The 25,770-nt window shown below is 41.1% G+C and overlaps 1 protein-coding gene across 1 annotated transcript; it reads left to right on the plus strand.

Annotated features, from left to right (window-relative positions):
- Nucleotides 1-19: 19 nt before the first annotated feature.
- On the plus strand, nucleotides 20-25,472 carry RMND5A (required for meiotic nuclear division 5 homolog A). The gene is made up of 9 exons (XM_066548767.1): nucleotides 20-263; nucleotides 4,711-4,853; nucleotides 11,343-11,477; nucleotides 11,639-11,739; nucleotides 16,347-16,513; nucleotides 17,179-17,344; nucleotides 19,939-20,041; nucleotides 22,076-22,230; nucleotides 23,742-25,472. The coding sequence occupies exons 1-9, from the start codon at nucleotides 122-124 to the stop codon at nucleotides 23,803-23,805; spliced, it is 1,176 nt and encodes a 391-aa protein (XP_066404864.1). The 5' UTR covers nucleotides 20-121; the 3' UTR covers nucleotides 23,806-25,472.
- Nucleotides 25,473-25,770: the final 298 nt, after the last annotated feature.

A 25,770-nucleotide genomic window follows, 5' to 3' on the forward strand; every position in this document is an offset into this window, starting at 1 on the left:
CAGCGGGGCCGGGGCCGGAGCCGGCCGGGGGCCGGGGCTGGCGGGGGGCCCGGGCGGCCCGGCCGCGGGGCAGCAGGAGGAGCAGGACGACGAGGAGGAGGAGCAGCGCGGCCCGGGCGCGATGGACCAGTGCGTGACGGTGGAGCGGGAGCTGGAGAAGGTGCTGCAGAAGTTCTCGGGATACGGGCAGCTGTGCGAGCGCAGCCTGGAGGAGCTGATCCAGTACGCGGGAGGGCTGCGCAGGGAGATCCTGCAGACCGAGAGTACGTGCAGACCCCCCCCGCAACCCCCTCTGCCCAGGGGACGCGGCCCCGCTCCTCCCTCCGGGGAGGGGAAGCTTGAAATTTAGGGTGTTGTGGGCTGGACACCCGCGAAAACTTCGGGCTTTGTGGGCTGGGAGCCCCCCTGAGGGGAGCCCCGGCTCCAGGGTCCCCCATCCTGAGGGGAGCCCGGGCTCCAGGGACCCCCATCCTGAGGGTTCTGTGCCGGGGATCTTCTCCCGCAGCCCCCGGAACTTTGGGGCGTTGTTGACAGGGAACATTTAAAAGCTGGGAGCAGGGGAGGTTTGTGTTGGATGTCACAAAAAGGTTTTTCACCCAGAGAGTGGCTGGGCACTGACCAGGCTCCCCAGGGCAGTGGTCACAGCACAGAGTTTAAGGAGTGTTGGGACAATGCTCTGAGCCCCATGGTGGCATTGTTGGGGCTGTCCTGTGCAGGGCCAGCAGCTGGACTCGATGGTTCTGGTGGGTCTCTTGCAGCTCAGCATATTCCATAATTCTGGGATCAATCTCACCCTCCCGGGCCTCCTGAAGAGGTTGGTTTGTTCCCGGCCAGCAGCTCTGGCGTGCCCCTGGTTTATGTTGGGTTACAGACGGGTTGGTCATCCCGGGGGAAATACAGAGGAAATAGGGCAGAGCTGACCTGTTTGCTTTCCCCCTCCACTCCCCGCCCCCGTTTCTTTTCTGTTTTTGTCTCTCTTTTCCTGTGTCCCTGAGCTGTGTTCCTTTGCTGCGGCCGGCTCTGGCGGTGAAGCAGGAGGTAAACAAGCCTTGTGTCTGTGTCACAGCTGATGCTGGGCACTTGCAGAGCTGTAAACACGGGGCGTTTAAAGCTTGCGAAATCCCGGGGACGGAGGTAGTGCCGTGTTTGCTGGAGTGGGAGGGAATGGAGAAGCAGCTGAAGTGATTTACCCAAGGCCGTGCAGGAAGCGGGTGATGGCTCAGGGATTAAAAATAGGAACTTGCAGGCTCCTGAGACCAAACTTGAGAGCAACTGTGCTGCTGCTCTGCTTTTGTTTTTGTTTGGATGGGAGAGAACGTGTTTGCCGTTGTTTGCCTGTGCAAATACAGGTGCAGAGCTCACTCAGGAGTGTGGATAATTCCAGGAACACAAGCACCAGTGTGCTGGAGCTGCTCTATGTGTAGCCAGAAATTTCTGTGGAGAGCAAACATGGAATTCTGATTGTGAGGTGTTTATTTGGGATGAAATAAGGCTTGGTCTCTTTGGCATTGTTTTGAGCTGTGTTTCAGTAACTGTTACTTGTGCTGGTTGGAACAGCCTGGGCTTGGGCATTGAGGACAGTCACTAAAATATGTGTCTTCACAAACTGAGGTGCTGACCTTGCTGGAGAGCTGTGTGTGTCACCCTCACGCTTGTGTTGGTCTTTGTTGGGCTGTAAAGGTTTGGCTGTGACATTCCTGTGGCAGCTCCAGAGCTTTTACTCTCTTTGTAATGAATTTAGAAGGTTCCAGTGTGTGATTCCTTCAGGATCCTCATTGGGTTTTCCATCCAGGTTGGATTTGGCACTGTCCAGTGAATAATTTCAGCACTTACCAGGTGATGCTGTCCCAGAGAGCACATCCCAAATTGGATTTTCTTTTAGTAAGTGCTCTAGAATGAAGCCACTACATTGCTAGTGCACCCTCAGATATCTAGGGACTACAATTTTGGCATCTGAGGGTGAGCTGGATTCATAGGGGTCAAAATTCTTACTATTTTCTCTTTTCTTTAACATGTTATTTGTAACTTTCTGAAAAGAACAGGTATTTTCAGCTTTTACACACTATCTTGAGGATTTTTGAAAATGGATGGAATTGAAGGCAGCCAGACATCTTAATGTGGAAGTCTAATTCAGGGCTATGAACTGCAGAAATAGGCTCCTGGATGTAATTTCAAAGGAAAAAAAGAAAGAGAAATGAAAGCCTTCACTGCTGAAGAAGAGGTTAGGACAAGATCTGAGAGCAAAGATGTATGAAAAGACCTTAAATAGGCACTGGATAAAAAAGGAAGTGGGTGGAGAAGGAGAAACTGTTGAAACTGCCTTCACCTCTAAACTGGTTTCCTTCTCCCCCCCCTCAAAGTGTATTAAAATGTCTTGAGCTGATTTCATGTTAAAGCCTAAGGGCAGACCAGCCCTATGCTCAGGCCTGTGAATGGGAAGACAAATTTGTTTTCCTTCTCTGTTCTCTTAATAAATCTGTCTTCCTGGAGTAGCCAAGGATGGCATATTCTTGGATGGTATAAGTGTGTCTGCCTGAGTAAACTTGGCATTGCACTCTGCTCTGTGCTTGGTGTTTGTGGGCCAGTATATTTAATTTTTTTAAAATTTAGCACACACATCACAGAGGGAAGCTGTCTCTGTCCTGTGCACCCTGAATTACCAGCAGGGATGGCTGCAGGCTTTCTTCTGCTGATTTAGTGCAGGTAGCTCAGAGTTTGATTGCAGCTGATGGAGAGGGGTGCAGAGGGGAAACCTTCTGTGGCTCTGATGGCTTTTCCTCTGTAGACATTTTCATTGCTTTGCTGGTGTTGGGTTTCTGTACAATGTCAGGGACCAATAATTCACTTCTTTGCTTGGGGTAAGAGCAGGCACCCGTGTGGGTTGTTTGGGTTTTAGCTTAATGGCTTTCAGAAAGTGCATTTCAGCCTTTCTGTTTCTTGGGGAATGAGTATTTCCATTTTGCTTGTCACATAAGCTCTGGCTGGTCATTTTGCCATGGCAAAATTAATGAGACAGTTAAAGATCCTTCATGTTATTTTAAGTGTTTGTCATAAAACTTAAATAGCAACTAAGAAATTATGATTATTCTTGAAGTAATTTTGGGAGATGAACTTTTTGGAATAGTTGAGTGGAATTTTCACTTTTAATTTGGGATGCACAGAATCACTGAAGTGACTATTTCAGTCTTATTTCTCCTTACTCATCCCCTAGAAAAAAACCACAGAACCCCATTAGCCTTTTGCCCAGGAGATGATCCTTGGCTTCATGGGGCTGCAGGGAGAAAAAAGCATGGTAAAGGTTGTTTTTGTTCTTAGAAGCCGTGGCTGTTGCAGAAATGCTGTGGAAACTTGCCCAGCTGGGGCTGGGCAGGAGCTGTTGCTGCTCACAGGGGTGGCTCAGTGTGTGACAGTGTCAGCAGCAGCTTTCAGAGGGTGCAAGATGGAAGGGGCCTAGAAAAATGGCTGTGAAGTTATTATCTACTCCCTATGATTGCAGTTTTTTCTGGATTCTCTTTGCTCTCTGCAGAAACTGGGCTCTTAACACACTGCTGAAAGCAAAGATGTGTTAAAATATGAAATCAAAAAGGAACAAACTTAAAAAGTGAACACATTTGCCATAAAATCCTTCTTCTAAAGAGATACTTGGGTGATTTTGTTTTTTCACATGAAGGCTTTGGGTCTGGAATATTAGGGAGACATTTCTGAGATCCTCTCCCACTTAAATTAACCTTCCCATGCAGTGGAAGGCTGCTAAGTCTGTGTCCCTAAAGAAAAAATTCTTCAACTTTGAGACAGGAGAGACCTTCAGAGGTAAGACGGGAAGTGAGATTTTTCTTGTATTTTTAAATCAAAAGCAGGAAGAAAGAACTGAAGTAAAGCACCAAAAAAAAAAAGTAATTTTTTTTCTGACTCAAGCTTCTGAATGATGTTTAAATCAAGGCACGAAGGGGGTAAGCTGTGATGTGGTCAGGGGTCTGTAAGCCTGTCCTGTTTATTATTTTCTTCACAGAGTGGGTCATACAGCAGTGAACCTGTTGGACATCAGCTAAGAAATGTCACAGTTTCTAGAGAATAAATCTCATAACAAGGTCCACAGGTCCTCTGTGGACTGTTTCTCATCCACTGAGGGAAACTGGAGACTGTTCAGAGCTTCTGCCACAAGTCAGGGAGCAGGAATTTCATTCAGCTCAGGCACACAGTCCAATAGCAGTGGGTGGCTTGTGGGGCAAGAATTAATTGGGCCATCATTAATCCACGTTTGCTTGCACCCTCATTTTGCTTGCACCCTGTTGAAGTTAAACATTATATTCTCATGTACCTTTAGGGGCTGTCTAAAAGCAAACTGATCCTGCAGTAGCTTCAGTATCCTTCTGTTGTGTCCTTAGAGATTTGTGAACTGAGTGTTACTTTGAGATGTTTATTCATCTGCTGTGACTGGGACACATGAGACCTTTACATTAAATTTTTAAACTGTTGTACTTGTTCAAAGTTATTGTGCACCCAGCTGGATTCCTGATTCCACAGGAGAGTTTTCATACAGGTGAATTCCTGTACATCTGCCTTCAGTTAAGCTGATCTTGCTTTGCAAAGACTCTCTAGATTGCATTTCTTTAATACCACTTTTTGTCAGTTGATGTTGTTGCATATTAAGAGATTTGATATTCCCATTTGTCTGTAACAAAGTTGGTGATTTTCCTCTCTTTTGTCTAGATCAAGATGGGGACTTGTCGGGGACGATTTCACTTGTTATGACACAGTGTTGTAAGAGAATAAAAGACACAGTCCAGAAGCTGGCCTCAGACCACAAAGACATCCACAGCAGTGTATCCAGAGTTGGAAAAGCCATTGATAAGGTATTTGTTTTTGTGCTTTGACTGCATTGTCACATTATAGCACAAAATTTGGATTTTTGCTACAATTAATCTGAACTAAATATTCTGTCAGCTGCAGAAGCAAAGGGAAGCCAGTGGGCAGCACAGTACTTGCTTTCAGAACTCACTGCAGACAGCCTGTTCCTTCTGGGACAGCTCAAATCTCCTGATTCCTTACAGAACAGACCCTGTAGACACTACAGCATGTAGAACTATTTTGTGTTTTTTCAGTTGAGCAAAATGTTTTCCTCAATGTGTGTCTCAGTAAGAAATACTGTTAGTTTTTATTTATGTGTATATATATATTTCTAGCTAATTGTCACCAGCAGGTAACTCTAAAGTGCCATTTTTCTGTGTAAGTGGCTGCCCCATCCCTGGAAGTGTTCAAAGCAACTTTGGGCAATCTGGTCCAATGGGCAGACCCTGCCCATGGCAGGGAGTTGAATGAGATATCTTTAGGGTCCAACCTAAAACATTCTGTGATCCTGTAAGACCAGAGAATTTTTTAAGAAAGGCATTTTGTACCTCTTAAAGGGATGTTACTGGTTTTGGGAGCCTAATTTTGTAGCAGTGCTCTTAATGAGCAATAGAGGAGATTGAGCATTTCACAGTCTCTGTGTCTAAATAATAAGATAGGGTAGCTTATCTTTGGTGCTTTACATATGAGACATCTGAATTCCAGGTTCAGCAATAACTGGGATATGATTTTTGTACCTATTTTTGTAGCTAAATATTAACAATTCTTTGAAATTATACTGAAATGGTGCTACATATGTATACTTTCAGGCCATGCTTTTCTCCCTCAATTCTCTTATATAAAAGTAGTTCTGTGTGCAGGGAGTCTGATACTTGCTGTTATGGACATTTTTGTGATAGCTTCACATCAGATTGTGGCTCTGACAGGGTCTAAACATTTGTTCAGTACACAGCACTGATTTATCCTTTGGGAATCTCATTTCAACTTTGGTAGTAATGGTAATCTGCTAAAGCACAATGTAACAATAATGAGATGAAGAAACAAAGTACATAAAGCTGCATTATTAGGCAGAATGTCCATGAAACTTGTATTTTTTGTTTATATCTGACTGCCCATTGTGGACAGTTCAAACTTTGTACTAAAAGCTTTAATCCACACGTCACTGTTATCCAAAGCTTAAGGATGCATCTGTCTCAAATCCTTGCTTCTGTATCTAAACCAATTAACTAGAGTAAAATTCCATCCTTATTACCAGCTTGAAGCCTGAAATAAATCTATGTAATCTTGTCCTAAGTTTTTGAACTTTCCAATTCTGCTTTAGAAAGTGGACTGTGTACAAATTCACTTCTGGGTTTAGCCATACTTTCTTCATTTGAATCCTCTGAGGTAGGACAGCCCCAGGTTGTATGGAGAGGGTGTAAGTGTTCAGTGGAAATTGGTGATGGTATTTCTTATAAGCCAAAGAAAATGCTTGCAAGCATAATGAAGCTTAGGCTTGAGTCTAATCTCCAAATTGCTGCTTCAGTTGTCATGGGAATAGTTTTTTCAGTGTTCTGTCCTGCTGTTTTAAGTTTATATAGTGTTTTTATTTAAAAAATAATAGATGTAAATAAAACAATTTTTAAAAAAAATTTCAAATATGTTGCTTGGTAAAATAGTAGAAAGGATCCCATTAATCTGTTCTGTTCCTGTTGAGTGTCAGAAGGGCTTTTTCAGTGAGGTCTTCAAAGATGAGCTCAACTGGCTGTGTGCAGTGTGCTTGTTCCTCTGGATTTTCAATCTCACTTAATGTCTGTGGTGTTTGCATTAAAAAATTAAAAGCAGTGGGAGCTGCTCAAGTCCCCAGTTCTGCTTGTAACAAAGGATGTTGTTCTGTGAAGTTCAGAGCACAACTTAGGATTGTCTCCTTAAGTATGTCCTTGGTGGAATTTTTTAATAGTTTTCCCCAACTGTAGTATCTTAAAGGGCTTACTTTAAATTATACCCCAAAGTTTAGGCCTTTTTGTCAGATGAATGTCTGTAATGTTTAAATCCAGGTGAAATTCAGCATTTCCCTGAACTGTAACATTGGAAGCAAATCTTCCATACGTACCTAATGCACTTTCCCTTGTGCTGCTGGAAATAAAATAAATATAAATATAAAATATAAATTATATATATAAATATAAAAACACATAAATATATAAATATAAAATAAATATCAATATATTTTTTTTTTATTTTCCCCAATATGGTAGTATCTTAAAGGGCCTGCTTTAAAATACACCCTAAGGACTGGGCCTTTTTGTCAGATGAATGTGTGTAATGTTTAAATCCAGGTGAAATTCAGCATTTCCCTGAACTGTAACATTGGAAGCAAATCTTCCATATGTACCTAATGCACTTTCCCTGTGCTGCTGGAAACTGCACTTGGAACCTATCAGCAAAGTCTTTGTTGGCACCAGAGTCCCAAACTGGAATTGCCCTCCCCCATCCCTTCACCATAATGTACTTAAGCTTAAACCAGTAGAAGTAATTAAGTGTAACTGATGTAGTGAACTGATTCTCAACACATTCTGGTCAAAATCCTGCTGCTTCCAAACTAAAACACTCATTAGAATTGAAGGAAGCACAACCCTTGCCTTGATTCATGAGACTGGAGTTCTGTTTCTGTCACATGTAAGCCCTCACTTATTGTACAGACAGATGAACATCTCCAAAACACTGCTTATGGTCTTGCTAACCCTGCATGCTCAGGCCCAGATGAGTGGCCTGGTTTGAGATTGGGAAATGTGCTAATACTGGTACTCATTTCATGTGACACAGCCAAATGGCAGCTGCTGTTGCATGTAGAATCAATAGACTTCCTATTTAGCAAGCTTGGATTGTGAAAGAACTTGCTGTATTAGCTCCCAGTGGCAATTTCAGGTTAAATTTCTTTTTTTTCCCATATGGGACAGGGTTATACCTACATAAAAAGTTTAGTCTGGTCAGTTTTTAAGTTATTGCAGTTGTTGCTTGTGAACTTGCCTGAGCCCTAGACTTGTCTGCCTGCAGAGTTCACTCTGAGAACAGAAACCCTTAGAGCAAAATGTAGTTCAAATTTGGTATCAAATACACTGAAGTCTGAAATGCCAGAGCTTTGTGTGTTGTTTGGAAGGTTTATCTAATAAGCTGAACCTCTTTTCATGGCAGTCCTATGTGGATTGCATGCTTCTGATCCACCAAAGGCTACCCTGTCTTCCAAAGAGCATTTTCTCCTTTGAAAGGAAATGTTTGCATCCAGTTTTTTCTGTATTGTACTGGCAATTGCTCTGCTTGCAGAACTCATCATGTCACTGTTGTTCAGCAAGTTGTTATCAGGTGGCTCATTCATCAGTGTCCCTGTAAATCAGTCACTCTTTGGAATGATTTGAATTAATCTCAAAGCATGTTTGATAGGCTGGTAAATCAAACCTATAGGAACAATCTGAGTAGTGGTTAAATGCCTTCTTTTGGGAAAGTAAGAGGAGTAAAGGGTAGTTCCTTCCATTTCCCCCCTCAATTTTATATCTAAGGCAAACATTTTAATCCAGTCTTTGTTTTGGGAAAGCAGCCTTTTGCCTAAAGTAGTGTTCATTTCATGTAAAAACTCGTGTATGAACACACAAAAAACCTTTACTGAATATAATTTAATTGTGTTGATGTGAAGAATGAGGCTACATAGATACAGAGTCTTTGCAAGTTCAACTTTCTGTTATGTGTAAACAGATTGAACAGAGAAGATAAACAAATGTTTTATTTGTATTTTGGGTAAGAATTCAGAAGGGAGGAATGCACAAAGTAATCTCAACTGAGTAATTGAGGAATAAAACTGTCCTTAATCATCATCCTTCTTCATGTCCTGTTGTTATGTGTAACGGGGAGGGTTGTATGTGTAACATGGAGGGTTGTATGTGTAACATGGAGGGTTGTATGTTGGTGGAAAATGTCCATCTTGTGTTTGTGAACATCTTGAAGTCATCATGTTCTAACAGGTATTGATAATGTGCTGTACATTGTATCATTCCTGTATTTAGCACATAATTCTGTACATTTTGGCCCCAGGCTTGCAAATCAAGCTTTTAAAAAAGATGTGCTCTTCAGGAATACTAGCTGACATATAGGTTATTTTGTGGTTTTTGGGTTTTAAGCTTTCTGGAGTTTTTAACTTCCAGAAATGCTTTTAACTGTTGAAATCTTATTAAACCCCACGTGCTGTCAGTTAGCATACTGTTAGCATTTACCAAACAAAACTGAGGGTTGTAGTCACCAGCAGATCCTTCATGCCTGACAGTTGTGAAATATATAAGCCAAAGGCAAGTGATAATTTTTTCTGACATGTGGCAGTCACTCACTCTAATCTGTGCAATCAGTTCCTAAAGCTCCTCGGGATCCAGAGGAGGCAGAGCTGTAGAATCCCACATTTAATATAGACCTCAGAATCGTTTAAAACAAACTAAAAAAAGATTATTAGAATGAGAACCTAACCAAGACTGAGTTGGTCAGAGAATGACTGAGGTCCTCAGGTTAAATCATGGGACTTGACAACTTATTTTGTGTGACTTGGAAAGATCTAATGGTGGGGTTTTGTAAAGGCTGATGGGTTTGCTGTTTCAAAAGAAAATGAGTATTTTGTGAGAGCACTGAGGTAATTAGTTTCAGCATCTCTGCCCCTGAGCAGTGAAAATGATGTGATAATGTTTGAGGCATAGGTGCAGCTTCCCTGGTTGGTAACTGTCCAGAACTGTCCAGTTTCTGCTTAGGGAATTGTGTCATTGCTAGGACTTGGAATTGCATGAAGAATAACTTAACAGTTCATTATTTTTAGATTAAAGATGATCTCCACCCTGGAAGCCAGGTAACAAATGTGCATTCTGAGTCCTGTCTTACATCCTTTAGTGCTTTGTTAATGGATTTATTTGTGTTACCTACTGGTGGTGGGTGGACACTGAGAGCAGAGTCAGCAATGCTGCTGAACCTTTAAGAATTTGAATGGTTGGCACAAATAAGAACAGTATTCCTCAGTCTTCAAGATGCTTGTCTTTTTCAAGATACAGCTTAGAGGTGAACAGCATGACAAGGAGCTTACATGTTAAGACACCCAAGTGCAAATGTTATTAAATGTGTGACATGAATCAATGGCAATAATTTAAATGCTCACTTCGCTCCACCATCTCAGAAAGGTGGAAAAGTCAGTTTGCCAGACTAAGGTTAATGTTTGACTGAGAGTTTGCTGAGAGCCCTGAAGGAAGCAGTGGCTTTGGAGCTGTGTGGGCAGGGATGAAAAGTCTGTCCCTTTTTCACGGTGACACAGAGCAGCATCAAAGGGGATGTAGAGGTGCTGATGAAGGAAATTAGTAAGTGGTGAGTAACAGGAAGGTGCAGTGTGAAGCTGAGCTGTGCATGGGAAGATAGCTGGTACCAGCTGGGTGTTATCTGCCCTGCCTGCTGTGACAGAAACCTGTGTTTGTGGGAGGCTGGTGTTCCCATGTTGTGCAGGGCTGTGGATCCTCACAGAGCCACAGCTCCTCTGAAGTTCCTTCTTGGGAGAGGGCTGTAGTTGTCAGAGCAGGCAGCAAGCAATGCACTGGCTTCTAGACTCTTTATTTTGCAAGAGGCTTCTTTAAAGCAGTGGGTGAGGATTTTTATTAAAATAAACCTGCTTGCCCTGATCATAAAACATGTTAGCAGTTAAAAATCCTGGTTTATATCTTGGATTAGAATAAATGTTGCTCTCCTGCTGCCAAGAGGCAAAGTGCCAAGCAGTGCCAAGTGTTAGCAAGGAGTCAGCGTGACAGTGTCTTCAGTTATTCCTGGAATATGTCCGTAGGCCACTGGCCTAAAAATAAATGGCACTGGGATCATCTGGGTTAGTTCTAAAAAATATCTCTTGGATCTTCAAAGCTCATCCTGTTGTTGGGATGTTGAGGTCATCAGAGATTTGAATTTTGTTGTTTGGATGTGGGGAGAAGTGACTTTTTTTTGCTTTTTCAGCATTGCTTAGTCTCCAGATATGTAAAAAATCCTTAAGTTAAAGTATTACTTGCAATTTGGTGTGCTTGTACTGATAGAGATACATTGATGACTCTGTCTTGATTCTAATGTAGGTGATTTTGTGTTCTCTTCTCTAAACATTTTCAGTTTTCATATATGCAGGTACTTCCTTCATCATGTGGCTTCATCATGGACTCAAACCCCTTTATTAGCTAACTAGATTTCTAACTTTCTAGTTAAACTTGTAATTTGTTGCTGTAATTTCTTGTAGTGAATAATATTGACTTGAAAGGAGCAAGCTAAAAGATTTCTTCTTCTTCCTACACAGGAGGTAATGAAGGAAGCTGCCATGTATTTATTTCACTTTGGAGATAATTGAGGGCCAAGTGAGTAATAGGCAGAAGGCATCAGGGTGGAGACACAGGTGTCCTGCATGATTAAAGAGAAGTGATGTGGGGTGGTTTGTTGCAGCCTATTAACTGTTAATTTGTGTGTTTCAGAACTTTGACTCGGACATCAGCAGCGTGGGGATCGATGGGTGCTGGCAGGCTGACAGCCAGAGGATCCTCAATGAGGTGATGGTGGAGCACTTCTTCAGGCAGGGAATGCTGGATGTAGCTGAGGAGCTCTGTCAGGTAACAAGTGTGGGTGTTGAAGGTTATCCACTGAGGAAAACAAAGCTTTGTCTTAGCTTCCTCATTTGAATGTTCCAGATGAATATTTAAACTGTCAGCCAACCCATTGTTTTTCATGCTTTAACTAAAAAGTGCCCTTTTGTTTTTTCTTTTCTTTTTAGGAATCTGGTCTATCAATAGATCAAAGTCAAAAAGAACCATTTGTGGAGTTAAATCGAATATTGGAAGCATTAAAAGTTAGAGTTTTGAGACCTGCACTAGAGTGAGTCCACTCATTTATTTTCCTCACTGTTTAAAAATAATGCTTTTAACAGGTCTTTAGCTTTTTCACTTTCAATACTCTCTTTAGTGTATTCTGATGGGTCCCTGCTTGTCCTTTGAGAGGGGTAGTGAGTGAATTTACTGAGTGAATCTTTCCTTTTCCATCCCCTCTGTGTCACTCCCCATGGGAAGTGATTAACTAAGGGTCTCTTTCTTAGATTAAAATCACTTGTGGTGCTGCTTTAAGGAAGAAACATCACTTGGAGGAAAAGTTGTTGGCCAATGATGGTGCTTGACCTTCTGTTGGATCATTAGTAACCTTTTTTTAAGAGGTCCCATTGTGAAGGATACCAGGACTTATTAAAGGTGTTGGGTTCCATGAAGCCTTTGGGGTGAGCAGAACTTGACTTGGATCAAAGTTCTCACTTGTCCTTCAGTCACCCTCCCTTTCCAGACAAGGGACCAGAGGGTGGGAAGAGCCTGGGGCTGACAGTGGCACTTGTTAATGAGATTCCTCCTGAAAAAAACAATAAGAAACCCCCTGAAACCCCCTCATCCTGTTTTTTTTTCAAACTTTTCTAAGCTTAGGTTGCTCTCAAAAGTAAGACAAGAAATCAAAACACAAAAAACAACCAACCAAACAAAACAGCTTAACCAACTTTAAAGTGACCTTTTAAAAATAAAAACAGTGAAACTAAAAAAAAATTCAAAATTTGTCCTTCATTTCAGAGCATAGATCTTACACTTGAGATAGAATTTTTTGCATTATTCAGTTAAGTACATTTTCATATTAAAAACATTTTCTTTTCCCTTTTACATGAACCAACATAGGTGTGTCAGTTGAGCATTTACTGGCATCTAAACTGAGTGCAGGGACACTCTGATATTCAAACCCTGGCTTTCATTGACCAAATCCTGGGTAATGCCTCTGGGTCATGCAAAGTTTGACCTAAATAGTTGGTCATTGAATCTAGTTACACAGGTGGAAAGCTTTCCAAAGGTGGAAAAGGGTGGTTTATTGCTGCTGAATTGGCTAATTGAAGGGAAGCAACTCTGATATTACAGCTGAAACAAGATTTACTGTCAGCTACAACACATACATCTTGTAGTTCAAATAATAGCAGAGCTGTGAAGGATAATCCCTGAGGAACAGTAACTTGCTGTTATGAGTGTTCCCCTGAAATCTCTAAATTCATTTCAGCTCCAGTTTGCAGTGCTTTAGGCCTTACTCTTTGCTACTGAGTTGTATCATGTAGTTTCTGCAATGTGTTAAATGTTTTTCAAACAAAGGAGAAGGCATGGTCGTCCCTCAAAGGAATTTTTATTTTCCAGCTGCATGGGCAGACAATGGGGTGTATTGTCAGCACAGTTTGTGTGTTGGCCTACCCCTCCCCATCTTATTTCTGTCTATAATGTTTATTCTGTTTCAACTGGACAGTGCAAATGCTGTCTGCCTCTCTTGGCTGCTGCTGGGCACAGAGGGGCCTTATTTATAGTGGTGCTGCTGATGTAAAAACCATGGCTCTTGGGGAGGGTGATCAACATGCGACAAAATGTCATGGTTTGAGCTCTCTGGCTGAGGGGATAACCAGTGCATTAGCTGCCCACAGAACTGCTGATGCTTGTGAAGGTATTTCCCTTTTATTTCCTGGCAGACACAAGTGTGCAGGAGGAAGGATAGAAACCAGTGCTGTGTGAATGGCCTCCATATGACAGAAAGTGGCACTGTGTTCCTTGGGCTAAAATTGGCACCAGTGAATAAAAGTTCAGCCTGAAACAGCCCTAGACTGGCCCATTGCAGGGTCAGGCTGCTGACAGTGGTGTTGAAGCAAAGTGTCACACAAGGATGATTAATTACAGTCTCCTGAACCAGGAAGTGGAGTATAGCAGGTTTTATCCATGCAAAATTGTGAAAAGCTGGGATTAAAAGCCAACCAGTTTCTCTGGCTCTGCCAGCACTCTCTGTCTGTGCTCAACTTCACTCTGTGCTGGAAACAAAACAAACACAGGTGGCTCCTGGTCACTGCCATGGGAAGGGAGTTGTCAAATTAATGACTTTTCAAAAGGACCTGCTGAGGTGATGGAAATTAATATTTGTGTCTCAAAAAAAGAAAGACCCTAACAGTATTTGTTATACAAGTTTTCTTTCTAATACAAATTTCAACACTTCAAAATATGACCTTTCAGATTTAAATAGAATGTGACTGGCCATAACTTTTTTGTTTTCCCATGTGGGGTGTGGAAGTTGACTTTTATAGAGGCCTAATCTGGCCTTGCACTCTGAGCTGTGTAATCTTTGTATGCCTGCAAGATCCCATTAACTTCCAGTGACATTTCTCACTGTAGTTTGATGATGGGAAAAGAAATCCAGTTATTTTTCAGGATATATTCTGGCCCTTCAGAGCCCAGGTTGGGCCCCTGTGTGAGGTCCTGGTGGAAATGACTTGGAGGCTCACAGATTTGGCTGTAATTTGTAAAAGAGATGCTCTCTTCTCTTCTGCCTGTAAACAGCAAGTTGCACAGGTCCTGGTATTTGCTGGGTCCTTGGGGTATGATTTAAACTTAATTTAATCTTTAGTAGGCTTTGGTAAATTCATTTTAACATCTAAATCCCATGTGGGAGCTGAAGGGAGTCCTGTGGTTTGCAAAGTACAGTGTAAACTTTAAAAAAATTCAGATGGATTTGAGTCTCAGAAGTGAAAATGACTGGGTGTCATTTTGAGAAGAGGTAGGAAGACAGGTGATGTGATTACTAATAATTTTGGGCAGTGGTAGAGAATATGTGGATTGAGTGTTTTAAAGCTCCCTTGCTGGTTTTTTGTTTTTCTGTTGGAAATAGGAACAGCATGTCCCAGACTGAGCACCTCAGGCCTTGCCTCTGTGGTTGCTTTCTTCTGATACAAATTTGTGCTGCCACTCAAAGACCTAAAAATGGAAAGCCTGCCTAAAAGCTAATTTGGAAAAATAGACTCGACCTCAGCAAGATGAAGTACTCTGTCATGTGGGTGCAAATATTGGCAGGGAGAGGATGGAGCTCTTTTGATGCAATAGAGATTAATATCTCATTGATGGCACTGTGGACTAGTCTTAGTGTTTATTTATAATAGATTTTGTCCTTCATCTGCTTATTAGTCTATGGTTATTAACCTCAGGCTCTTGTTTTTGTAGCTGGGATTGTACTTTATTGCCATAATATCCTGTTTAAACTGTGCCCACTGATCATAAAAATACAATTATACCCCCCCAACTTATGAAACCACCCCAAAAATGCACTCAGCACCCATGGTTAGTGAGTGTGCTCTTCACTCCTTCCTGGTGGAGATTCAGGAAAATCTGAAACTGCCTGAAATTGGGGACAGTAGGGCTTGTTTTTAGTTCAAAGGCTCCATTTTTCACTGTTTCCTACTGAAAGGTTACTGTGTCTTTACAAAGCCTTGCCAGTGAAGTCAGGCTCCTGATACTTCCACCACAACAAATTGAAAGTGGATACTTGCTCATTAATGCTACATCCTAATGCAGAAGGCTGACTTGCTTTGAAAGCCTTCCCAATACAGTAAGAATGCTTAATTTTCTCATTTTAGTATTGATTGAAAAGAAGCCTCACATACCCTGGTTTTTTTTAAGGAACACAGACTTCCTCACTTCCTTGCTAAAAAGTGAAAAGCTTTTTGCTTAATAGGGCCCCCACAGTGAAAATAGTAGAACTAATTAACACTAATGAGAAACAGATGTACTGGAGGACATTGAAACTTGAGGTTCTTAAGAGAAAGATTGGATTGATTTAGGCCTGACTAAATGGAATCAAGGAAAAAAAAAACAGTACCAAAAAAAACAAGAAGGGGATGTATAAATTCTAAATAATAAAGAAAAACTTGCATAAAATGCTTTGAAAATTTCAGTTCATTTTACTCTCTGTATGTTTAAGAATTCTTTCATGTTATTTAGGAGCCAAACATTAGTGTTTTCATGGTGAAAGAGACACAGAAAATGAGAAATATTTTTATTGTCCAAGTTGAAAATAACACAGCAAAGTTTAAGCAGGGTAAAGTGTAATATTTAAACTGATTTCCTTCCCCCACTGTGAGATCTTGATGTCAGTCTTTGAGGTCCCATAGATGCAGTTTCCCTCTCCAGGGCAACAGAGGCACGCACACAAACACAGTGCCTTGGACACATGTTTGCTGTATGAGGACGTTGGAAAATGTTCTTGGTCAAACTTCTTGACATGCAGCTGAAGAACTGTCAGTAATTGTTAAGATTCAGAGTGCTATTAATTGAAATACAATAGACTTGAGCTATTTCTGCCTTATATTGTGCCTAATTTAGTCCTGTCTTTCAACCAGTGAATGTTGAATTTTGCAGCGCTTAACCTCTACAGCAGCACCAGAATTAACATCGTCCACATTTTGTGCACCCTGTGTAGCTCCATCACTTGTAAAGGGCCTTGCCATTTTCTGTGCTCTGTAGAGGCTCTCAGAAGTTCAGGGAACAGTCCCACTTGCCTTGAAATAGATGCAGATAATAGATAATTGCAGTGATTTCATCTGCTGTGGGCTGCCATTTCATGACTCTGGTGTCACGTCCCATTGTACCTCCTCGTTCTTCCAGGTGGGCGGTCTCCAACAGAGAGATGCTGATGGCCCAGAACAGCTCCTTGGAATTCAAACTGCACAGGTTATATTTCATCAGTTTATTGATGGGTGGAACAGCAAATCAAAGGGAAGCACTTCAGTATGCGAAAAACTTCCAGCCCTTCGCCCTAAATCATCAGAAAGGTACATTTTTGGTCACATGAAAGCATTGGGATATAGCACCTTGGAGTAAAACATGTTTCAAATATGTTTTACTCCATTCTTTTCAGTTTGTTAAAGGCTGCTTCTTTTTGGATTTATCATGTATAACCCAGATCCTTACAATTAGAATTATCTTCTTTCTTCTTTTTTTAAGAGGGCTCAAAAATAATACCTGAATGATTGCACATTTGCTGAAATTTAAGGTTTTTGACTCTTTAAATAAAATGTAGATTGCATCTAGAATAGGCCTGCTGCCAGAGTCAAGTGCTAAAAATGCAGAGGAATGTTCTTGGAATAGACATCTGCTATTTTCTGCTGCGTGGGATAATACAAAGAGAAATTAAACTTTTGAAAAATGGAGATCATGTGAGTAAAATGAACCATCTCAAGCTGAATCCAACAAAGTCTATTTTTTAGGGTACTGTGTGTGCCAGAAAGCTTACCAAAAAACTAAAGCTGCTAGAAGCAAATTCCCAGGCAGCACACCCTGGCAACTCCCCAGCCAAAAAGTAGCAGGAGTGGAGCTCTCCTGGCTGTCATGGCTGTAATTGTTTGTGTGTATCTGCCTGTTTTCCATGTGAAAGCTCCAGCTGGGGACCCAGTCTCTTGTTTGTTGTACAAACTCTGCTGTTCCTGGTCCCTCACAGATATCCAGGTTCTGATGGGCAGCCTGGTGTACCTGCGGCAGGGCATCGAGAACTCGCCCTACGTTCACCTCCTGGATGCCAACCAGTGGGCTGACATCTGTGACATCTTCACCAGGGATGCCTGTGCTCTCCTGGGCCTCTCAGTTGAATCCCCTCTCAGTGTTAGGTATGCTGCTTTTCTCTTGCTTTTGAGACCGGGTACTTCGTGGTTTGGTTCCTGTTTTTTGTTGAAGACAAAAGAAATGACTTTTTGACTAGCTTGCCTTAAATGCAGGGTATAGTTACAGTTAACAAGTCTGCAAAGATTAAAAGCAGAGGTTCCTGTGTGCTGGACTTTACCCTGCACCACTGCAGCTCAAGAGGAAGCCTTTCTGGATGGAATTTATCTTCCATAGTTTAGACATAACTGCTAAAGATGAGGATGGCAATCAGCCAGTCATTCCCACAACAAATGTGTGACAGCTGTCCCTGCTGTTCAGCTGAAAAATAACCCTGAAAATGTGGCCATGATTCCATCAGCATTTGATAATTTTGTTTGTTTTTTTTTTTTTTTTTCCCACACATTACTAGTCATCTTCTTAAAAGAATGCTTAACAGTTATGTTGTGGTTTCAGCTGCTAAAATTTCTAAATTGTCTGCTGGGCCTCTTTTGCAAAGAAGAAAGAGGCACTTTCAAACTCAGTAGCTAATCTGACAAAATGCAAATCTGTAGGAGGCTGTTGGAAATATGAAGAAAACCCAACCAAATCTTCTTCTAGCTTCTTTGAAGATAAAACAGATTAGCTACTATTTAGCCTTTGCATGTCAGTTTCCCCAGTACACTCCCCTGATGCTCTCATTTTCATTTAAAATTTTAAACAAAAAATAAATGATATTGTGTCTTTCTAGGCTGGATTTGGTACTTAGCAGAAGCGTCACTGCTTCGGGTTTTTTTTTTGTTTTGGCTTTATTTTTTCTTTTTACTGTTTCCATTCACTATTGTTAGACTTCTGTGCTTGGTTCAGAGCTCTCACATTGTTAAGCCTTTTGCTTTTCCTGTTTGTACCTCAGTTACAAAATACAACAGAAACAACAAAGGGAGCACTTCAGACTAATTTTTCTACAATAAACTTAAAATTGTTTTTCTACAATAAACTTTCAAGTTTCAGTTGGAGTATTTTATAGGTATTTAGAGCTTAAATGTTTTTTTTCATCTTCCTCTTGTTTCATGCAAATAACCAGCACTCCCTTAGATTTTCGTTGCTCATGCACTGATGCTGCAAATGCAGTTTTCAGAGCACATGGCCAAGAGATTTTTGGTGATGTGGAAAATCCCTATTCCTGATGTTTGGAGTGGTGGGACATTTGCTCTGCTCCTGGTGTGGAATTGATTGTGCTGAAATGTATTTACTGTATAGGTGCTATTGATGCTCTTGTCATAAACAAGGCTGTTCTCAACTGGTGTGACCTTGGAGTGCTGCAGATCCTTTAGGAATTAAACAAGCTTGAAGTGAAATCCCTGCTGTAAAATATTTTGCTTTATTGAACATGAGTAGAGGGCACTTTCTTAATGCTGATTGGCTTCACCAATATTTATCTAATCCTGTACAGACCTCATGGTCTGAGTTATTATGTGGAGACAGCAGAAAAACTCCTGTGTTATGGAGGTTGGGGTTTGGGGTCTTGAAGGACTACAGGAATTTGAATTTACTATCAACCTGAGTTTTTATATTCTGAAAGGGCTCTTCAGAGATGTTTTCACACAAATACTACTAGTCTGTTTGTTAGACTTCTCACAGGATTAACACAAGTTACACTCTGGGCTGAATTAACAAAAAAGCCAAGTGTAAGAGTTAAAATGGCCAGTTGGAGGTGAGAGATATAATTTATTTATATATATTATATATATATTAGCTTAGGCAAGAGATCCACAGGTTTCAGGTAGAGGAAAGGCATGACTTATGTAGACAATAAAACTGGCACAAATAGTAAAATAATCTGCCAAACAGAGCAGGCTGATAGCAAGGTCAAATCCTCTTTCTGTTGCTGGTGATTTCCAGTACTGTCATTAGACTTAAATCCATCAACTCATCTGTTAATTCATGGAAAAGTCTGTCATAATTTCTTTTGTAAAATACTGAAATGTTTCTAGATAATGTGCTAAATTCTGGTAGTGGGTAAATCCCAGAGGAGGCTGAACTGTTTGTTGGGACACAGACTTTGGGCAGTTTTATACTGGTGTTCTTGTCACAGGCCCTGGTTTCCTCCCTTTCCTTACCCTACCTGCTTTTTCTGCATTTCTTTTCTTGGTTTATGGTGAAGGTGGAAAGACATGTTTCTTTACATGATAATTATATATAATTAAAGGATTATGGGTTGTGTGTATGTGTGTGGGTTACATGGAAAGTCTTGTGCTGCACATACTCCACCATAGCTGAGAGCAACATCCTGTATAAATTAATGTTATGTCTTCCTCCTGTACAGCTCAAAATCAAAGTGGGTGGTAGAAGAAATCAATTCATTATGAATCTCAGAGGAGGGATTAACTGTTATTTTCTGTCCACAATGTAGTACCTGAGGGCCCCAGCCTAAAACACATGAATAATTGATAACCTGCCCCAAAACTCTTGCTTGTCTGTACTTCTAAGCTCCCTTCAGGTATAACAAGATGTAAATGAAAAAATACAAAAACCTTGTCTCCCAGTTAACCTTTAAAATAGAAATGTGAGAAGTGTTGGTTTCCTAACATGCTCCTCATATTAACATGTCCTTTTTCTGCAGTTTTTCAGCAGGTTGTGTAGCATTACCAGCTCTAATCAACATCAAGGCAGTAATTGAGCAAAGGCAGTGCACAGGGGTGTGGAACCAGAAGGATGAGCTCCCGGTGAGTGGGGGCTGAGCTACCCCTGGGGCAGATTTCTAAGGGCAAATTTTCAGGTTTGTTTTGTGCTGCATGTTACAGGATGTTTTACATGGCCACCACCTCCAGCAGCTCTGGGACTTGGGGATCTCTGCTGCCCAGGGCTGGGGCTCACAGACACCCCCAGACACTGAGGCAGCAGCCACAAAGGCAGCCCCAGACACAGCACTGCCCTCAGCAGCTCCCACACAGCACTCACCTGAAACAAAAGTACAGACAGCCAAGATGCCTTCCTTCTCTTTGGCTGGAAATGATTGCCATTCACATACCAGTGAAAGCACAAACTCCAGAGTCACAGGCAAACACGTGCTGATGGATCCTTAATTGCAGCACGACCCTCCTAGCCCCTTTGACACCCTTTTCCAGTTGTTCCTCTGCAGTCTTCTTCCTCTGCACTTTCTTCCTACAGTTTTTATAGTTCTGCTGACCCCCTCTCCTCAGAGACCCTCAGGTTTAGATTTGTGCCTGTTGCAAAGTCCAGGTTTGGTTGCAGTTTCTTGATGACCTCTCAAGGTTGTTTCTTGTTATCTCCATTATTTTTGTTCATCAGGTTTGTACCTCTCAGTTTTGTTTGTTGCCCCTCCCCTTTCATTTGTTATCCCCTTTCATATTGGAAGGATCTTTGATAAATGATCTTAAAAAGCTGATGCTCTCACCTTCCACTTACCCAGAGATGTTTCTGTATAACTGGGAAGAAAATGGATCCCACAGAGACACATTCACTTCCCCTAGCTAGGCTTGAGCTTAGTCCAGGGCTTGCTTTGCACTGGCTCTTTATCAGGCAGACAGGAGATGGAAGAATTACTGCTGCATCTGGGGACACAGGAGCTGGGATCCAGTGCATTATGCTTCCAGCACATCTCATTTAGATCAGTTGAAATGAAGTTCACTTGTTATGAAACCCCAGTTTCCCTTTATAGCTCCTGCCAAGCATGTGCAGCTCTCCAGTGACCTGCTCCTGATTTGGAAAGGAAACTTATTTAGTGCAAACTGGGCATGAACTGAGTTAGCCTCTTCCACTGCAGCTGGAAGAGATTCATTTATAGAGTAAGGAGGAGTGCTGAGTTTTCTCCCAGCTGTGTTTTCTGTAATGCTGAGAGTGTATCCTCTGAGTGTGACAGATTCCTGCCTTGCTGTCCAGCCAGGAATGAATAGCTAGGGAGCATTTGGAAAAAGATTCCTGTCTGATGCAAATCAGTTAATAATACACATGTGTCTCCTTGCATTTTAAACTGAAGGATCTGTAGTGTCTTCTGCTAAGGCAGTATGGGGGTGGGAAACCTTATTTTCCTTGTGCAAAGACAGATTAAGTAGCATGAAAAGGTCACATTGTCAGGTTTTGTTGAAGGTTAAACCTTAGAACAGAGGACTGCTCAGAGCCAGGTGAGCTCTGGTGTGATTTTTGCAGTTCTCAGTTAATTACTGAAGTCACAGACCTGTTCTTCTCTGTTATATGTCCCTTTTTGAAATAATTTTGTACTCATGGCAAGAGTTGTGCTGCACAAGTATCTTCTGTGTTGGTACTGAAAATTAGTGATTGTGATATGCTTCATTGTTCACATGACAGCAAGGTGTTAGCAGAGCCTTTCAAGAAGCTATAGAACATGAATATAGTCAATCCAAGGGTTTTTCTCTTTTTTAATTTCCCCCTAAAATCAAATCTATAAATTACTTTTTATTTCCTAGCCAGTGATTTCCAGAAAGTCTTGATGGGTCACCAGCTCAGTTTTCCTGCCAGAGCATAGATCTGCAACAAAATTTGCACCTGTCCCTTGGCAGAATATGCTGTTTTGTTGTTGCTCCCCATCCCCAACATAAATCACCATTTTAAGATCACAGTTAAGTGTTTTTGGCTGGGATATTGTCAGGCATCCACACAACGGATTTTGTTGCTTTCACAGCTGAATTGTGAAATCTGTTAAGTAACTGCCATGACCTAAAGGGATTTTATCTAGAAATGTAATTTCCTGAGATAAATGATGTTAATTTTTTTCACAGATTGAAGTGGACCTCGGTAAAAAGTGCTGGTATCATTCAATATTTGCCTGTCCCATTCTTCGTCAGCAAACAACAGATAATAATCCACCTATGAAATTAGTCTGTGGTCATATTATATCCAGAGATGCTTTGAATAAAATGTTTAATGGCAGCAAGTAAGTACCATTCTTTTATTTCAAACAACATGCAGACAAGGACATGTCTTAAGACTAGAATACTGTGTTTTGGGAAAACTGAGTCCATAATGATGTGATTGGTGGAAGAAGCTTGTTAATCTTGGAGAATGGCTTGAAAGCTGCATAAGCTGGGTTGGTGCATGGGAGAAAAGCATAATAAACCCTCTGATGTGTTGAAAGTGAGCTTGCATGAAGGAATGCAGCAAGCAGAGTAATTTTTCACTTCGTTGCAACCATTGTGTTGTCTTAAATTCAAACTGGAAGGCTTTACACACACAATTTTTCCTTGGGAGCAAGGTTAGTAATGCATGAAAAATCTCTTGAAAAATAAAATTAAACCTCTAGGGGAAATATGGCTTAATAATTGAGCAAGGAGGGGAATTATAACTGTGGAAATACTCCTCCTTAGATATCTGTGGTGTGCTTCAGGCTTTTGGGCAGAAGGAAATGGGAGAGAGAAATCTCTACAGATTTTCTTGAGGAAGAACAGTGGTTATTTGGATTGAATATATACAGCTTCTGTGGAGGCTGTCAGCTTAATTTAGAGCTCTAAGTCATTCTGGGAAATCCAGTGTGAAAATAACTGAGGCTATGAATGAAAATGTCAAGTGATGTTTGCATTCTGTGCCCTGTTAGAAAAGCCTTAAGGGATGCCTTTGTGGGTGACTTTGGGTGACTTTAGCCATTTGAAGCTGTAAACTTGCTGCTGCATCATTCCTGTCCCTGATCACTCATTCCTGGTGCTTTCATTGATCAGTTTTACTGACAGCACAGCTCTGACAATATTAACTCTGGAGGGGTGGGTGGGGGAAGAAGGTAAAATGCCCAAACGTGGGAGATGGGGAGCCAAATGGATCAATGCTTCAAAGTAGAATCAATTTCTTCCAAAAGAAGAAATATTGTAAGTAGGTGGGATTGACTGAGAGACCTCAGCAGGGAGACCAGGCTGACCCTTCAGTCAGAGCCTGCAGGAGCTGATCTAAGTGGGTTGGAAAATCACAGCATTTTGGGAGCCAGACACTACAATGAACGGGATATTGAGGAAGCCACAGTGAAAGCTGCCAGCTGATTTAAAATTTCTGCAAGGCCAGGCTGGATGGGGCTCTAGGCAACCTGCTCTAGTGGAAGATGTCCCTGCCCATGGCAGCAAGGTTGGAATGGGATGGTCCTTAAGGTCCCTTCCAGCCCAAACCATTTTGTGATTCTAAAATGCAACAAGCAAATCCACAAGTAGGAATAATAACTACAGAGAAATTGCTCTTTATGATAATCCAGTAATTCAGGGGCTTGTGGGTGAAAGGTGAGAGACTATAACTAGAAGGAGAAGCATGGTAAGTTCTCTCTCAGCTAAAGGGGACTTTTCTTGGAGCCAGGTAAAGTGCTGTGGCTTAAGAGTGCAGTTGTTTCCTGCTGCAGAGGGAAAACTCAGTACCTTTAATGCTCTGTTGTCACACATTGCCCCAGTTCTAACACATTGTCTTTGTCCCCAGGTTAAAATGCCCCTATTGTCCAATGGAACAGAGCCCTGGAGATGCCAAACAGATATTTTTCTGAAGAAAAGTTACATTATGCAGTTTGTAAGTGACACTCTGGATTTCAGGTGCATTTCAGGAGAAGTAAAACACTCTTGTTCCCTATTATGCAGCAGACTGAGGACTCCTATGTTTGTATAAGCTAATGCTACAGAAACTTTGCCAACATTTAGTATATACATACCAAGTGGAAATGCTACAGAAATATTATTACCATAGGGCTCTACTATACTCTTGGTCTCCATACCTGATCAAGTTACTACACCAGCAGTTGTCATTCAATGCAGGTTTTTGTACTTAATTATATGGTGACTTTTTACTTTTTAAAAGCAGAAATTGATCACCCCCATTTGTTTAATATTCTTCCTGCTATTATTCTATCATTTTATTGATAACTGTCATCTTAGAGAATGTTTGTGGACAAAGTTTTATTTCCTGTAATGTGTACATAATTAAAGGTAAATACTTCAGAAAAAAAAAGTTTGATAAATTGAATAGTCGTTATAAAACTAATTTGTATTTTTTTTGCTGAAAATGCTGTGATATATTCTGAGTTTTTCTTTCAAACATTTTTTCAACTTTTACATAGAATTCAAAGTAAATGTGCATATATATAAAGTATATAAAATATATAGCCCCAAGGGGCTACCTGTTGAAATCCATCACTAATTTATAAGGGTGATGTGTGGCTAAACTGCTACTGGGGCAGAGAAGGAGTAGGAAATCCTGTTCCTTTTCACGATTGAAAAGCATCTGTGTAAGAGAACATTCAATAAATTCTGAAGTGGAAATGCTTTTAGTTGATGACATTTGCTCTCTGGCCTTTGTAGTCATGTTCTTTGAACTTTGTATTCAGGATTAGGCTATAAATGTCATGTTGCTGTATAGTTTAATAGTCATTATAGTGTGCTATTTATAAACAGTTATCAAAACCAAATGAATTGTAGAAGTATTCATTGTTAAATGGGGGGAAAAGCATGTTCTGATGCAATCTACTGATCACAACTCTGCACTTGGCAGAACTGGGCCCTACATCATATATTAGGAGGTAGCAAGTTTTCTGTAGCTTGAGAACACTTTGCTTCTAGCCTTGTTTTTGTAGTAGAATATTACTGCCATTGCCACTTTCTCTGCTAAATTTGTCATATTGTTGACTAGGTAAATTTGTACTCATAAAGGAGACGTAGATCACGGCAGTTAAATCTTTTTTAGTGTGCATATATTTGTATTTATTGCACTGTCCTATAGTAGGGCAAGCAGCCATAAGGCATGCAAAGCTACATGTAAAATTATATTTCTGTATTGTGTAGTTAAAAAAACAGCAACCAACCAACCCCAAGCTTGTCTGGTTGAACACTGACACACTGGTTGAATGCACTAGCACAATGCACTACAGAGAAGACCGTCTTTGGGAAATCTACCTTTTGAATTTGTCTGTCACCTGATGGAGAGACTGAGTCGGACTCTTGTGGGATCAGTGACAATGGACAAACCTACAGAGACATTGTAAAGTGAGGAGCGAGTCAAGGCACACAAATTTTAAACTTCAGATGTGTTTGATACATGTGAAAAAATCCAGGTGTGTGATTTTCTGCAAAACTTCCATTGTATTCACACTGAGTTCCAAACAGCCGCGTTACCAAGCGCTGAAATCAACAATAAACGGGTGAGGATATTATTTTCCATGTAGGTTTCCTAGTCTTGCTGAAATTGCTTTTAATATTTGCTTTTGACTGCAATTGCTTAATGCTTTGGATCTATATGAAATGGCATATGAAGTAATTTCAAAACTCAACATACCCAATAATAACAAACCCCCACACAACCAGCCTGAAGTATGAGTGCTGCATCTTTCTGAGTTACACTGATGGTATTTTAGCACTGGTGTGAACACCAGTACATGTTGATAGCTTAGAGCCCAAGGATGGAACAGTTATTTAATGGAAATAGGGTAAAAATTCACCTTGGTTATTAAATATCACCTTAA

The sequence above is a fragment of the Molothrus aeneus genome, chromosome 4 (genome assembly GCF_037042795.1).
Source record: "Molothrus aeneus isolate 106 chromosome 4, BPBGC_Maene_1.0, whole genome shotgun sequence".
NCBI lineage: Eukaryota > Metazoa > Chordata > Aves > Passeriformes > Icteridae > Molothrus > Molothrus aeneus.

What these genes read in the sequence shown, in the direction of transcription:
- RMND5A (XM_066548767.1), top strand. Translation starts at nt 122, where the DNA reads ATGGACCAGTGCGTGACGGTGGAGCGGGAGCTGGAGAAGGTGCTGCAG. An exon ending in TAGCTGAGGAGCTCTGTCAG is followed by an intron (nt 11,478 to 11,638) that starts GTAACAAGTGTG and finishes TTTTCTTTTTAG; the next exon opens with GAATCTGGTCTATCAATAGA. An exon ending in ACCAGAAGGATGAGCTCCCG is followed by an intron (nt 20,042 to 22,075) that starts GTGAGTGGGGGC and finishes TTTTTTTCACAG; the next exon opens with ATTGAAGTGGACCTCGGTAA.